General features: G+C 46.3%; 1 protein-coding gene across 14 annotated transcripts in view; it reads right to left on the minus strand.

Annotated features, from left to right (window-relative positions):
- The window catches only part of LOC105478352 (golgi brefeldin A resistant guanine nucleotide exchange factor 1), a 139,470-nt gene that overhangs the window by 23,752 nt on the left and 99,421 nt on the right, over nucleotides 1-16,297 (minus strand). For 7 of the 14 annotated variants that reach the window (XM_071069213.1, XM_071069211.1, XM_071069220.1 and 4 more), the window contains 8 exons: nucleotides 14,467-14,598; nucleotides 7,764-7,882; nucleotides 7,187-7,295; nucleotides 6,619-6,679; nucleotides 5,484-5,538; nucleotides 4,668-4,766; nucleotides 948-1,095; nucleotides 404-627 (listed from right to left, as the gene is read on the minus strand). In XM_071069213.1, the coding sequence (XP_070925314.1) occupies nucleotides 404-627; nucleotides 948-1,095; nucleotides 4,668-4,766; nucleotides 5,484-5,538; nucleotides 6,619-6,679; nucleotides 7,187-7,295; nucleotides 7,764-7,882; nucleotides 14,467-14,598 (947 nt within the window). The remainder of the gene's footprint in view (nucleotides 1-403; nucleotides 628-947; nucleotides 1,096-4,667; nucleotides 4,767-5,483; nucleotides 5,539-6,618; nucleotides 6,680-7,186; nucleotides 7,296-7,763; nucleotides 7,883-14,466; nucleotides 14,599-16,297) is intronic. The other 7 variants (XM_071069217.1, XM_071069218.1, XM_071069216.1 and 4 more) reach the window with 2 other exon arrangements.

Here is a 16,297-nt window from a genome sequence, read left to right on the forward strand (position 1 = left end):
CACTGCAAGATGGCTCAGGCAGGAGTATGATGAAGGACTCAGAAAAACATCTCCTGAGGCTTCATTGACCTATAGTAACTAGAACCTTAGAGACACAGAGGCTCTCACAGGCTTAGAATTTCGATCATTACCTTCCAGAAAAAGCTATGGCCAGCTCCTTCCCTTTTGTCAAGTACTACCTGTATGTATAACTTGATACATCTCATGAGCCACCTCTCACAGTGAGTTATGCTGTGGGTTTTCTAGGCAGCACAACCAATTCTGAGAAGCAGGAAAGATCAGAGCTTCTTTTGAAGCTACCCCAAGCTTCTTTTGAGCCAAGTCCTGCATAAAGGATCCAAAGGATCAAGCCAGTTCCCACACTGGAATATTGAAGAGGGAAATTTAAAAATCCAAGTCATACCTGGAGGTCAGATTGCTCGGGAACACCTAGCTCACTGCTCCCAGGCTCTGTAGCTGTGCTGTACCCTGGAGAGCCAGGTTGCTCTAGATCAGTAAGGTCTTCCTTGGAAGTGGTTTGGGAGGAGAATTCCAGGCCACTGTCTGTAGAGGGACTGACCACTGCTGAGGCAGCTTCTGAACTTGCAGAGGAGATGGGAGTGGGCACATCAATGAAGGGCATGCCGCCTGCCAAGAAAAGTACGTGATGCTTGTAGGAGAAGAAAGAGGCTGTGGGCAAAACAAACCCTCCATGGTACTAGGGTCTCTTGTTTCCCAGATTACATGCTTATCTTTGCATATATTGGTCTCTAAAGTTGTCAGAGAACAACCTTAAGTCGCTGCAGAGTTGCTGAATGGTCACAGTCTGATTTGACCTGGAGTTTCCCTTTTTGTTCTCAGCACCAAAACCAAAGCCCCTCAGTTGCTTGGTCTTCAATTTCAAAATCCCTAAGACAGAAAGGAGCTCTTCTTCTCTCTAATCAGAGGAAGCAGTCCAGGGCACTCACCAGTGAGGTTAGATGATAAGGTGGTTCCATTGGGAGTGGGCAGCTCTGAACCTGGTGTGACTTTGGTCATATGGCGTGGGGGCCGAGGGGATCTCTTCTGTTTCTTCCACTTGGATGAATCACTCATGCCTCCTGCTCTCATTTTCAGCTGGGAATATCATACCCCATTAGCACTGGTATTCAAACTAAGACACTATCCCTATTAATCTCCCTTCATTTAGTCCTACTGATCTCTAGAAAACAAGCTATATCTTGTTTTCTAGATATAGAAATATCTGTGCTAAAGTAAGACTCTAGACCATCAGTTCACATTCCCACTCTTCTAACTTGGCTTCTACATTTACTACTTCATAGGTTGGCATGGCAGCCTCCATGTAAAAGGTGACATTCTGTTTCTGGGCTGGTCATTGGTAGGGCCAGCCCTCACACTTATCATTCTGCTTCTCTGGGTCCTGAGTATTACATTAAGCAAGAAATCCTGAATCCTATGGATGATGCATGACCCTCTTGCAGAAAGTGTAAGGGCAGGGTCTCCTTTGCCCCGACACTCACATCTACAGGTGCATGGTCTCCCGGCTTTCCTCCTCAACTAGCTTGTAAAGCAGTCTCCTACTTGTAGTTTTATCCAACTATGAGAGCCTATTCCTTCCTGTCCTAGCTTTCTTATTGCTTATGAACTGGGCCTAAACCATAAACATATATATATATATTTTTTTGAGACGGAGTCTAACTTTGTCACCCAGGCTGGAGTGCAGTGGCACAATCTCAGCTCACTGCAACCTCTGCCTCCTGGGTTCAAGTGATTCTCCTGCCTCAGCCTCCCAAGTAAATGGGATTACAGGTGTGGGCCACCACGCCTGGATAATTTTTGTATTTTCAGTAGAGACAGGGTTTCACCATGTTGGCCAGGCTGGTCTCTAACTCCTGACCTTAGGTGATCTGCCTGCCCCGGCCTCCCAAAGTGCTGGGATTACAGGTGTGAGCCACCGCACCCAGCGAACATACCTCTTACTCTCTGGAATTTCTGTATCAGACTGGTCAAAAGCTCATTCCTTCGAGTTAAGGAAGGAATGGCCTCCCAGTTTATTTGTGGAGTTCAGCATAGAAGGTCATGTAATGCTGCTGCTGTGCTCTCTGCTGCTCCCAATTTGTTGTATCAATGAGACCACCTGTCCCTCTCACTATTGGTCTTTCCAGATGCAGTTTTATGTTGTCAGATGGTAAGGCCACTGATTCCTTGACTCCTTGTTCTGTTCCACTACCCTCTTGCTGTATTTCTGTTCTTCCTATAGCTTCCTTTTAGTGGCAAGGGACAATCTCTGTCACCTGTTGACTACTCCCTAGGATCTGTGTTTTTATGTATTTCCTCCATTCTAAGTTCAAAGTTACTTTGTTTAGGCCCATTTTTTGTTGTTGTTGTTGTTGTTTTGAGATGGAGTCTCGCTCTGTGGTCCTGGCTGGAGTGCAGTGGCACAATCTCGGCTCACTGCAAGCTCCGCCTCCCGGGTTCACGCCATCCTCCTGCCTCAGCCTCCCGAGTAGCTGGGACTACAGGCACCTGCCACCAAGCCTGGCTAATTTTTTTTGTATTTCTAGTAGAGACGGGGTTTCACCGTATTAGCCAGGATGGTCTTGATCTCCTGACCTCGTGATCCACCCGCCTCGGCCTCCCAAAGTGCTGGGATTACAGGCGTGAGTCACCGTGCCCGGCCCCATTTTGTTTTTTAAGTCCCGATGTTTTCTCAGTTGGGTGTGAACTCAGTCCCTCTACAGAGTCATTCTAAACTATTCCTAGACTGATAGACCATTCCTGGATTGGACCATTCCGACAATGGCAATGGCAACGCTATTCCAGAAACCATTAGAATGACTCTAAAGAGAGTAGAAGCACTTTTTCTCTCTGCCCCTTCCTAAAGGCTAAATATATCCTATTATCCATGGCCTGTTCAATTCCTTTTGTTAGGGATAGACTCCATTCCTTAAGCTCCCCCAAGCTCTCAGAACCTGGGTAATCTTTGATTCCTTGCTTAGAAAACACATACTTCTTCCATTCTTACCCATAGCTCCTTCCAATAAAGAAGAGGCTGAAGAGCTGAGCCCTTCCTTCCCCCAGCTCTTAGTAACATAGCAACAGCCTCATATTGGATTTATACTTCTAGATAATCCATCTCCAAAATGCCTGCAGTCATATGCCTAGAACTGAGCTTCAGGCATACTGAGCACTATAGCTAAGCAGGAAGCAAAAGAATCCTCTCCCCAGGAACCACTGGAGCTCAACTGGATCAAGTTCATAGTAAAAAATGTTATGGGAGAAGAGCCCGCCAAATATGCAAAAGGGCAAGAGGCCAAGAGATCAATGAGGGACCTCCTGGCTCTATTGGCAGTTATCATTGAGCTCCCAAAAGAACTAAGAACTGGATCTACTTTTATGAGGGAGCCTTTCTCTCTAGGAGGCTGCCCCATTTCAGGGACTCCAGGCAGTCCTACTTTCACTGAGAAGCCAGTCAGTCATTGAGATTCCTCCCCATATGAGGATCAGTTTTTCACATTTCCTTCTCTATCTTCTGCAAAGCTTGCTCCAACCTGATTATTTCAATGAGTGTTCTAGTGTTCTCAGCCTCCTGGCTGGAGTAGGGGCCAAGAGGCTGCCAGTTCTCACAAACGCCTCACCCCTTGTAAGGTATAGTTGTTCTCCTTTTCCTAAGGTCTGAAGGTGTGGGGTGGGCAGTAGGTATTCATGGAACTCTATACCACCTTAACTGTATGACTCTGTATTCCAAAGGACAGTGTAAGCTTTACAAAAAAGGAGCAGGTCCCAGGTTAATAATCATGGTAACATGCTGGATAGCCACTAATGAGAGCTGCAGCTTGAGACTATGCAAGCACACAAATGAAATGACACAACGCATTCAAAGAGAACACGGGCCAATGGACTATCTAGCTAGGTGTACATACACAGAGTTTTTTATTTTCAATGACCTGTATGTCCACAACCACACCTTCAGCATGCACACTCTTGTGATGGATAGCCCAGATAGTCCACACCTCCTTCTCTCTCCTTTCTTCCTAAGGCAGGTATATGCAGATTAGGGTAATCTTTAGCTTGGATCCCTCCTTAAGCTACCCTACACCTTGACTTTTAGAGGACAGAGGGATCTTTACAGATCCCAAAGTATTCCCAGTGTCCTGGGCTATCCTGGCACCTGGCTTCTTTCCATCAATCTAGAGTTCTAATCCTTGGAATGACCTCTTTAATGGTAACCAAGAAAAAAAAAAAAAACAGATCCCAACTAGATGGACTACCCTTTCCCTCCAAACCCAGTCCAAGTATCCAGATAGAGCTGAGGACTGTGCTTAAGCTCTCTATGCCAGCTCTGAGACAAGGAGAAGGAGAAGGGGGAAGGGTCTTGAAGGTCCCTCACAGTTTCCCTAGAAATGGTAGATCTTAAGCCTCCCCACGAGGTAACAGCAGACCCCAGGCTTTCTAGGCTAACTATGTGATGTTCAAGTCTTCCTTCTCCTGTCTCCAGGCAACCAGATGCCCAGGAGAATTCCCAACACTGCAAAGCTACAATCACGTGCAATTCTTCCAAAGCCGTGCTGTGTTACTAGGGAAGGGTAAATTGTGCTCTATACAATGGAAATGGGACCCAGGTGTTACATATACAAAATAAACATTTAAAGAAATAAAAAAGGGAAGGGAGAGAGAGGGAGAGAGACCTTGAGGTTCTTAAAGAGTAGTACCCTCTCTAACTGGTTCAGGGCTTTGGTCTGCTCCCCACTACTTAGCTCCAGTTTGTTGAGGAGACATGGAGATATCTGCGAAAGACAGGCAAACGCACGATTTAAACAGAGTGAAATAAACTCAGACACACACCAACAGGGCACAGGGCAGGAATGGGGATGGATGGCAGGGGAGAGGAGAAGGTCAGGTGCATGCACCACACAACTAAGGGTCATTTCCACAGGTAAGACCTCTTAGGGCTGCAAGCAGAATCCTCATCAAAGGCCTGTGAAGTCCAGGGCTTCAGTTCAAGATAGAAAGAAGCCATTCTTTTGACCACCATTCTTCTCCTAGCAGTTTAAGAACCCTTCAGTTCTTAAATGTCTGGAGTCAAGCTTGACTAATTTCTTCAATACAGACTAGCACAATCAAGAGTCCAGTCTAATTCAGCATTGAGGTAGGATTTGGGACACAGCCTTTCTAGGCCTTCTACGTGCGGATAAAGCTAAATCTTGAGGGGATGCAGGACTTTCATCTTTGTCAACAGACATTTTTAGCCAAGACTGATGGGTACCATGCAGTCTCCATGAAGAACTGGCTCACCAGCTGACATGGTGGTTCAAAGATAGGCCAGAGTGGAAAAGCTGGGGAAGGGATATATCTGGGAGATAATATATTTCTCACTAAAGGAGTGAGAGCTACTTTTAGATTCCAAGCAAAGCATATCTTTGCAAAGCAAGGTTACCCCAAGGCACTGAAGTTGGGAGATTATGGTTTGGATGAGGGACAGCAGATCAGCTCTCACATCATACCTTCTTCATGTTGGTCCCCACATAGTTCTTGGGTTCTTCTTTAAACTGAGGTAACCTATAAGATAGAGAATCCATCAACTGTCATTAGGGATAATGACAAATGTCCCCCTCCATGCCAGCCACAAACCAAAGGTGCTCTGAGCCAGAGCATGCCCTGTGTCTTAGAAAAGGCTACAAAAGAGAAGCAGACTAATTTCACCCTTTTCAGAGCTTCATCAAAGAGCCACAGGAATTGGGGGATGTGTGACATGGACAAAAGGAGGTAGTCGTGAGAGCAAGGTAAGTGCCCTTGGAGTGTGGAGGCTCTTTTTATCCTAAGACTGATTCCTTCCTGCTTATATTCACTTGGCAAATACTGCTGCCAAGAGATGGGGGGAGGGCAGTCTATCAAAACCCTAGGAGAGTAGGCAAAAGGGAAGAATTAACAGGCAGGTTGAAATTTTGAAACCAGTAAATTTGAGCCTGAGGAGTAAAAAATTCTTTGCAGCAGGGTCCAAGGGCAGTCTAGTCTGTAGATAATAAGGATTATTATCTATAGATCTGAGAGCAAAAAGAAATCCCAGAGGAAGGTTTGAAGCCATTGCCTCAGCTCTTCTGTGAGTCTGTTGAAAGGAGGTGCAGGAAACAGGCCTAGTATAAAAGGCCTCCTAGGCCCTAGGCTAAGGGCCTTACCTAAGGGTAACCAACCATCTTGGTTTGCCTGGGACTGAGAGGGGTTTGCCAGGATGCAGAACTTTTAGTGCTGAAATCAGGACAGTCCCGGGCAAATCACAATTGCTGGTCACCCTAACCTTGGCCCTCTCCCACAGAAATCAGGATCCCTTGAGTTTGGCTTCCTCTCTGGGTTCCCTTTCCCAGCTGCTACCTGCACAGAAACAAACACAAATTTGGGAAGCATAATGAGGTCTGCTGGCCTATACTAAATAACCCTCTGCCTCCACCTGAGGCGAAATCAGCTCCCTCCTCCTCCTCCCTTGCTCAGTAACCCTGGGCATAGAGAACTACCCCCAATCCATAATCCCAGTGGCCTCTGATGTGGCTGTGGGGTTGGCCAGGTCCCTGATGTGGCTGTGTGGAAGCAGGCAGACTCAAGAGGCCTGGGCAGCCGGGCTGAAGCAAACAGCAGCAGGTTTACCTTGTGAAGAGCAGCTGCACCATGTCTACGAGAGTGTGCTCTGCGGATTTTCTCAATAACTCTGCACAGGCAAAAACAAATAACACAGGTGTCATTACTTGCTGTGCTATTATCAAGAGGGTTCTCAGAGCAGACTCCCCTCCAAACCCTGTTTACCAAGGATTATGCCAAACTTATTAAAACCAGCTCCAGCTCAGCCTGGCAGCCATAACTTTACTGGCCCACTAGGTGGCACTACTGAGTCAGGGAAAAAAGGGGAGGGATAGATGTGTTCTGGGGGGTTTGTAGGTTGGTGTCAATCCCACAAACCCCAAGAGAGGGTGATTTGGTGCCTGGGCTAAGTCAATCTGGGATCCATCCCAACTCCTGCCCTGGCATAATGGGCTGAGGTCTCTACTCTAGCTTCACAATATTCAAGTACAGAGATTTCTTCTAGACCCTTATGATTGCATGAGATAGATGATGGAGAAGTCCTGAATATTCCATCTCTCTGGGAAGACAACCTCCTGTATTCATACTCAGACACTGGCCCCAGGAATGGTGAAGGGGCTAATATCCAAGCACTTACCACTGAGCCTCATTTCAAAGCAGATCCGGAAGCAAGACTGCATAATCTCACACACAGATTCATTGGTTAGGTGGGCACCCACTGGGGTTAGCAGCAGAGTCCGTAGAACCTATCAGGAAGAAAAAGGAATTACTGTGATAAACAAGGTACTGAGAGGTACTCAAGGGTAAGAGAGAGTGGTTAGCAAGAATGCTGACCTCACCTCAGCTTGGTCGAGAGGTCTCCAAGGAGCTCGTCCTGGGAATTGTTTCTTCACTTTTTATGACCCTGACATATTTCAGAACTCATTCCAGCCCTAGCCCGTGAGCCCAAGAGATGGACGGCACAAATACAGTCTGCCAGAGGTACAAGTGTATTTAAGGCTTCTGGTATTTGATATCACTTCATATAAAGCTTTCACTGATTTTCCTTGGAAAAAGCTTTTACTTTGGGTACCCCAGCTGTTTGTTGGGAAACAAAGTAGCTCCCCTAAGCCCCAGTGAAGTCAAAACACAGCTTCATGCTGTGGGCAGAGTAAGTAGAGTCCGCGGCACCAGCCCCTGGCCATTAGCCTAATTGCTATTTCCCTCTCCCTTACCTGAAGGATTTTCATCAGGACAACTTCATCACTAGCAGGATCTGTGCCCACAAAACGAGCATGGGTGACAGCATCTGCCATGTTCTCCATGCCCTCTGCTGTGCCCTCATGGGTGGGATCTGCTCCAGCAAAAAAGGAAAGATTAAGTGATGTGGAGAGGAGAGAGATAAAAGGTAAGGCAGCCCGTCTAGCTTTGAGAGACAATTTTTCCTCTCTAGTTCCCTAACCCACGACTCCTTGAGCTACATGAGAATTGCCCACAACTGAATTTTTTTTTTTTTTTTGAGACAGAGTCTCGCTTTGTCGACCAGGTTGGAGTGCAATGACGTGATCTCAGCTCACTGCAACCTCTGCCTCTTGGGTTCAAGTGATTTTCCTGCCTTAGCCTCTCGAGTAGCTGGTGTTACAGGTGCCCATCACCACACCCAGCTGATTTTTTTGTACTTTTAGTAGAGATGGGGTTTTGCCATGTTGGCCAGGCTGGTCTCGAACTCATGACCTCAGGTGATCCACCCACCTAGGTCTCCCAAAGTGCTGGGATTACAGGTGTGAGCCACTGCGCCCGGCCCCATAACTGGTTTTAACAAGCTCCTCAACACAAAATCTACTGGGTAAAACTGTGGTTCTCAATTGCTGGGCCCACACCAAAAAGTTTTGATTTTGTATGCCCAGAGTGGGGCCTGAGAATTTGTGTTTCTAACAAGACCCCAGTTGAAGTTAAACACTGCCGAGCAGGGGACCATACTCTGGGAATCACTAGTATAAATCTACTAATTTCATAGAGGAGGAGCCTGGAAATAAGAGTTTTTGACTCAGAACAAGAACTAAGTAGGGTCAAAGCTTTGAATGCCAAGGTTGTGGCCTTTTCTCCTTTCATCTTTCAACACAGCTTCTCTCTCTGGTTGCTTTTGGAGTTTTGTGTTCAGGCGCAACTGAATTAGGAGAGCAGGAGGAGGAAATGAACACTCACTGCTGCCAATACTCATATCCAGGTGCCACGTGACAGCAGATCAAAGATTTGAGACGGAGTTTCGCTCTTGTTGGCAGGCTGGTGTGCTATGGCGCAATCTTGGCTCACTGCAACCTCCGTCTCCTGGGTCAAGGGATTCTCCTGCCTCAGGCTTCCCGAGTAGCTGGGATTATAGGCATGCACCACCACGCCTGGCTAATTTTGTATTTTTAGTAGAGACGGGGTTTCTCCATGTTGGTCAGGCTGGTCTCGAACTCCCGACCTCAGGCAATCCGCCAGCCTCGGCCTCCCAAAGTACTGGGATTACAGGCGTGATGCCCAGCCCAAAGACCTCTTCTTTTAGTTTCATTCTTATATAAAATAATATGCAAGAATCCTGTTTCCAGCTTAACAGGCATTAGGAGAGAAAAAAGATAAACTAAACAGGACTGGAGGTTGACTAGCTAGGGGGCAGGCGGGAGGGAGGATTTCAGCTGTACAGAATAAGAGGGGAGAAGCTAGAGGTCGGACAACCAGCACCATGCTGGAAATGAACACAAATACTATCAAGCAGGGAACTCAGCTCCCATTTCATTCATGTATTAAATAGCCACGAGAAATAGCCAAATAAGTTGTCACCATCAAGGGTCTTGCCTAGCTCCTGCCCTAGGTCTGCTCTGAAGGATCCTTTCCAGGGCTGTTTAGTTCTTTTTTTTTTTTTTTTTGAGACGGAGTCTCACGCTGTTGCCCAGGCTGGAGTGCAGTGGCGCGATCTCGGCTCACTGCAAGCTCCGCCTCCTGGGTTCACGCCATTCTCCTGCCTCAGCCTCCTGAGTAGCTAGGACTACAGGCGCCCGCCACCGCGCCCGGCTAATTTTTTGTATTTTTAGTAGAGACGGGGTTTCACTGTGGTCTCGATCTCCTGACCTTGTGATCCGCCCGCCTCGGCCTCCCAAAGTGCTGGGATTACAGGCTTGAGCCACTGCGCCCGGCCAAGGGCTGTTTAGTTCTAAAAGGGAAGCCTAAGTAGGGGGAAAGGGCAGGCATATGAAAAAGCTTTGCAAGTGACAGAGAAAGTTGCTCCAGAGGTGGCACGGCGTAATGCAGGAACACCTCCTAATTTTAGTCACAGGAATTATAAGATATTATTATTTTCTTTCTCTCTCTCTCTTTTTTTTTTTAATTGAGACACAGTCTCACTCTGTCACCCAGGCTAGATGGAGTCCAGTGGCGTGATCTCGGATCACTGCAACCTCTGCCTCCTGGATTCAAGCAATTCTCCTGCCTCAGCCTCCCGAGTAGCTGGGATTACAGGTGCCCACCACCACCCAGCAATTTTGGTATTTTTAGTAGGGACAGGGTTTCACCATGTTGGCCAGGCTGGTCTTGAACTCCTGACCTCAGGTGATCCACCCACCCTGGCCTCCCAAAGTATTGGGATTACAGGTGTGGGCCACTGTGCCCAGCCCATTTTCTCTTTCTTGGTACCTGAAATCAGGGAGTTCCTGAGTCTAAAGCTCAGGGGATGGCTGAGAATCCCAAAGTATTGGGATTACAGGTGTGGGCCACTGTGCCCAGCCCATTTTCTCTTTCTTGGTACCTGAAATCAGGGAGTTCCTGAGTCTAAAGCTCAGGGGATGGCTGAGAATCCCAAAGTATTGGGATTACAGGTGTGGGCCACTGAGCCCAGCCCATTTTCTCTTTCTTGGTACCTGAAATCAGGGAGTTCCTGAGTCTAAAGCTCAGGGGATGGCTGAGAATCCCAAAGTATTGGGATTACAGGTGTGGGCCACTGAGCCCAGCCCATTTTCTCTTTCTTGGTACCTGAAATCAGGGAGTTCCTGAGTCTAAAGCTCAGGGAATGGCTGAGAACCCAAACATGTCTTGTAGTCCTAGCTACTGAGGAGGCTGAGGTAGAAGGGTCACTTGAGCCCCAGAGGTCAAGGCAACAGTAAGCCATGATCGCACCACTGCACTCCAACCTGGGCAACAGAGTGAACTCTGTCTCAACAAAAACCCATAAAAAAATAAAAAGGCAGACTAGAGTGACAGCTCTTTGACAAGAACCATAGGCAAGGCTTGCTAGCAACCCATGAAATCAGTGGCACAAAAATTCTGGTCTGGCAGCCATATGGGGCCAAACAAAAGGCCAGTCCTTGAAAGAGGATCTAAAATAATCCCTGAAACCTTGGATCACAGGAGCAAGAGGTAGGAGTTTTCTTCTAGAAGAGCAGCCTAAACCCTTCTTTAAAATGTCCTCCTCTTCTGGCTACTCTGGAACCAACTTCAGGGAAATCTGCCAATCCCATCTCCTTTGCTTTTTTGGCTTTCATACACTCCTTCCTGCTCTTTTTTTCATGCCCACTGCAATCACCACCTCCAGCATTCTCCTTTCCCACCACAGGAAACTCCAATGACCAGCTGGCCTGAGGTCTCCAATGACCAGCCCGTCTGCCAAGTCCAGGAAGGGGAGAGAGTAACACCAACAAGACAGCAGAGAGAAAAGGCACAGCAGCGGCAGTCACGGGAGGCTGTGAAGAGAGATGACCTGCAGGTGGTGCTCAGGGCAAGGCTGGAAGTGGCTGGGCCTGATTTTGTTTAGGAAAAGTATGAAGCTGGGACTAGGATGTCAGAGAGGCTGAGGCACCTGTTCAGAAGCTAGCTGGTACCCAGGATTCCGGCTCAGGATCCTGAATGTATCAGCTAAGCAAATCCAACATTTCTAGAATAGATAAAGGGTTTTCTTGCCCTGAACTGAAGACTATTTTCTTTTCTGGCTAGCTAAAGCCTGAACCTTATATTTTGTCTCCCTACTTAAGAAACAAAGACAGCTGCCTGTTTTCTATGTTCTTCATCCTTGTACACGGGCTGCCAATCAGGGAAATGAATTCCCGAATTGAGTGTCAAGACCAACTAAAAAAGAAATCCAAAGAAAGACACCATGAACAAATTTAGAGATAAACTATAGATTAGGGGAAATATTTGGCCTAGATTAGAAGCAAATATTTGTAATGCTATGATAGGCAATGGGTTAATATTCATACCATACAAAGAACTCGTACACATTGACATGAAAAACAAACACAACTCAATTTAAAAAAGAAGTGAAGACAGGAAATTCAAATGTTCAGCCTCCAGGAAATAAAAACAACAAGAGGCTGGGTACAATGGCTCATGTCTGTAATCCCAGCAATTTGGGAGGCCAAGGTGATGGATTTCTTGAGCTCAGGAGCTCAAGACCAGCCTGGGCAACATGGAGAAACTCCATTTCTACTAAAACTACAAAAACTAGCTGAGTGTGGTGGCGTGTGCCTATAGTCCCAGCTACTTGGGAGGCGGAGGTGGGAGGATCACCTGAGCCCAATGGTCAAGGCTGCAGTGAGCCGTGATTGTGCCACTGCACTCCAGCACGGGTGACAGAGCAAGACCCTGTCTCAAAAAATAAAAAGAAAATACCACTTTTTACCTACCAAGTTGGCACAAATAAAACTGATAATATTCAGTGCTGATGACAGGGTAAGGAAGTAGAAATTCTCAGTCACTGCTGGTGGAAGTGTAAATGATATAACCTTTTGGGGAAGCAAACTGGTAATAGCTATAAAAATGTAATATGCACATGGTCTTTAATCCAGAAATCCCAAGTTCAGAAATCTTTCATACAAGAGTAAAATTAGTAATAAGGGGCCGGGCACGGTGGCTCACGCCTGTAATCCCAGCACTTTGGGTGGCCGAGGCGGGTGGATCACGAGGTCAGGAGTTCGAGACCAACCTGGCCAATATGGTGAAACCCCCTCTCTACTAAAAATACAAAAATTAGCTGGCGCGGTGGCACAATATGGTGAAACCCCATCTCAAAAAAAAAAAAAATTATTAATAAGGACATGTGATCAAGGGTGCTTATATTAGCATTATTTATGACCACTAGGAAACAATCTTAAATATTAAGAATGAGCACATGAATTGTGTTATATCTATATTACACTATGAAAATTATAGAGTTACTAAAAAAAAATCATACAAGGGGCGAGGGGAGAGAGAAATGGGGAGTTATTGGTTAACGTTAACTCCCCATTATGTTAAGTTTCTATTTGGGGTAATAAAAACGTTTGGGAAATAGATGGTGGTGATGGCTGCACAACATTGTGAATGTAATTAATGCCAATTAATTGTAAGCTGAAACTGATGGGAATGGCAAGTTTTATATATATTTTCTACAATATAAAAGAATAAATCAGATGAATAGTTATATCATGTACATTTAAGTTAATACTATAGAGGGTTTTTGTTTTTTTTTTTGAGACGGAGTCTCGCTCTGTCACCCAGGCTGGAGCGCAATGGTGTGATCTCAGCTCACTGCAACCTCTGCCTTCCGGGTCCAAGTGATTCTCCTGCTTCAGCCTCCCGAATAGCTGGGATTACAGGCATGCACCACCACGCCTGGCTAATTTTTGTAGTTTTAGTAGAGATGGGGTTTCACCATGTTAGTCAGGCTGGTCTCGAACTCCTGACCTCGTGATCCGCCCACCTCAGCTTCCCAAAGTGCTGGTATTACAGACATGTGCCACTGTGCCCGAGCAAGTTAATATTATTAAATGAAAAAAGAAAATACGCAGCATATAATCCTATTTTTATTTCATTTTATTCTATTCTCTCTTTTTTTTTTGAGACAGAGTCTCGCTCTGTCGCTCAGGTTAGAGTACAGTGGTGTGATCTCTGCTCACTGCAAACTCCGCCTCCCGGGTTCAAGCGATTCACTTGCCTTAGCCTCCCAAGTAGCTGGGATTACAGAAGCCCGCCATTGCACCCGGCTAATTTTTGTATTTTTAGTAGAGACAGAGTTTCACCATGTTGGCCAGGCTGGTCTCAAACTCCTGACCTCATGATCCACCCGCCTCAGCATCCCAAAGTGCTAGGCTTACAGGCGTGAGCCACCACACTCGGCTTTATTTCATTTTAAAAAGGGATGGTACTTCATTTATAAAGACATAGAAAAACATAAAGATTCAAACCAGGCTGTTAACACTATTTGCCTAAAGGAGGAGGAGGAACATTAAGAAAGATACAGGAAGGATAATTAACTTTTCTTTTCAATATCTCTTTATTGTCTGTCTTGTTATAATGTACATGCATTATGTCTGAAAAAATAACTTTAAAAATAAACCTATCTAGGCCGTGTGCGGTGGCTCAGGCCTGTAATCCCAGCACTTTGGGAGGCCAAGGCAGGCGGATCACGAGGTCAGGAGATCGAGACCATTCTGGCTAACACGGTGAAACCCCATCTCTACTAAAAATACAAAAAATTAGCCGGGCGTGGTGGCGGGCACCTGTAGTCCCAGCTACTCGGGAGGCTGAGGCAGGAGAATGGCGTGAACCCGGAAGGCAAAGCTTGCAGTGAGCCGAGATCATGCCACTGCACTCCAGCCTGGGCGACAGAGTGAGACTCTGTCTCAAAAAATAAATAAACAAACAAACAAACCTAACCAAACTTCCAAGAGTAAGGTACCATACCCTTAACTCTTTGAAAGCATAGAGAAGCCAGAGTACCAAGGAAACTTCTCCTGCCCTTCCCACCCTGTACAACGTGAGTCAGCTAGCATGATGAATAACCAGTAACAATCCTATTTATCTTCTACAAGAAAAGAAATGACTGGAAAAAATTTCCCACTATCACCAGCTCATTGCCTAAGGCCTAGGCACCCCAGGAAAGGTGGTAAATGAAGTGCTGTGATCATGCAACAAAGCCTGAGCTCTTACCTATGAGTGCATAGGACAGGAACTTGTTGACAGAGGTGAGTGCCAGTCCAGTGATAGGGCCAGTGGTATCTTCAGAGCGAATCACTTCCAGAAAAGGACGAAGGAATACATTGGGCTCAATCTCTGAGAGTTCTGCAAGAAAATAAACAAAAATGAAGAGGTATCATCTAAGAGAAGCAAAACCCTGGAAAAAGGTTCTTGTTTGTGCCATGAGGCTAGAGGTCCTTGTTGTTGGGTCAATCTTCTTCCCTCTGGATTACCTTGAATCAAATCCCAGACACTGTATCATTTTATCTGTAACATTTTCAGTATGTAGATCTAAAAGATTAGGAATCTTAAAAAAAGAACAAACCACAATATTATCTTTTTTTTTTTTTTTTTTTGGTGAGACAGAGTCCTGCTCTGGAGTGCAGTGGCATGATCTCAGCTCACTGCAAACCTCCACGTCCAGGGCTCAAGTCCCTCAGGCTCCTCAGTAGCTGGGACTACAGGCGTCTGTCACCACACCCAGATAATTTTTTCTTTTTTTTTGGGGGGGGGGGATGGAGTCTCGCTCTGTCACCCAGGCTGGAGTGCAGTGGCTCCATCTTGGCTCACGGCACGCTCTGCCTTCCGGGTTCACGCCATTCTCCTGCCTCAGCCTCCCAAGTAGCTGGGACTACAAGCGCCCGCCACCACGCCCGGCTAATTTTTTGTATTTTTTAGTAGAAACGGGGTTTCACCGTGTTAGCCAGGATGGTCTTGATCTCCTGACCTTGTGATCCGCCCGCCTCGGCCTCCCAAAGCACTGGGATTACAGGTGTGAGCCACCGCGCCCAGCCTTTTTTTTTTTCTTAAACGGAGTCTCGCTCTGTCGTCCAGGTGGGAGTGCAGTGGCGTGATCTCGGCTCACTGCAAGCTCCACCTCCTGGGTTCGTGCCATTCTCCTGCCTTAGCCTCCCAAGCAGCTGGGACTACAGGCGCCCACCACCACGCCCAGCTAATTTTTTACATTTTTAGTAGAGACGGTGTTTCACCATGTTAGCCAGGATGGTCTCAATCTCCTGACCTCGTGATCCGCCCGCCTCAGCCTCCCAAAGTGGTGGGATTACAGGCGTGAGCCACTAATTTTGTATTTTTAGTAGAGATGGGGTTATGCCATGTTGCCCAGGTTGGTCTCGAACTCCTGAGCTCAAGCAATGTGCCCGCCTTGGCCTCCCAAAGAGCTAGGATTACAGGTGTGAGCCACCGTGCCTGGCCCATAATATTGTGCTTAAAGAGTTAACAAATGGTTAAAATGGTAAAATTTGCATTATATGTATTTTATCACAATTTTAAAAAATTAACAATAATTCTTCAATATCATCAAATATTGTGAGTCAATTTTCCACGCCCATTTCACCACCCTCCCATGATATAAATAGGTAACGTCATCTTGGGTAGAGCCAATGTGACCCTTAGGTCCAAAGGTGGATTCCTGTCTTTATGTCCTTTGCTGTTATGGTCAGGGCCACTTCTCTTAGAGAAAGAGTGCAGCATATTCCAGGAGGGTGAGAGGAAACTTTGAAGTTTATAGTCCCTTGCTGAAAAATAAGTTTAACAAGAACAAAAGGCTGGGCAGTCTCTCAGTCGTGGAGGCAGTCTGTAATCTTGGAAGTTCGTAACCACTCTCCAGCCTGTTTCCTTCCTAGAGTAAGCAGAGAACTAACTGCTCTGAGATGAAGGGGCAATTGATAATCTTTATTTCACAGATGAGAAAAGGCTCAGATCAAATACATGCTTGGTCCCAAATCATACAACTAATATGCAGAGCTGGGATTTGAACCAGCCTATATGGTTCCAAAACTTGGAA

Source organism: Macaca nemestrina, chromosome 9, assembly GCF_043159975.1.
Source record: "Macaca nemestrina isolate mMacNem1 chromosome 9, mMacNem.hap1, whole genome shotgun sequence".
In the NCBI taxonomy this organism is placed as follows: domain Eukaryota; kingdom Metazoa; phylum Chordata; class Mammalia; order Primates; family Cercopithecidae; genus Macaca; species Macaca nemestrina.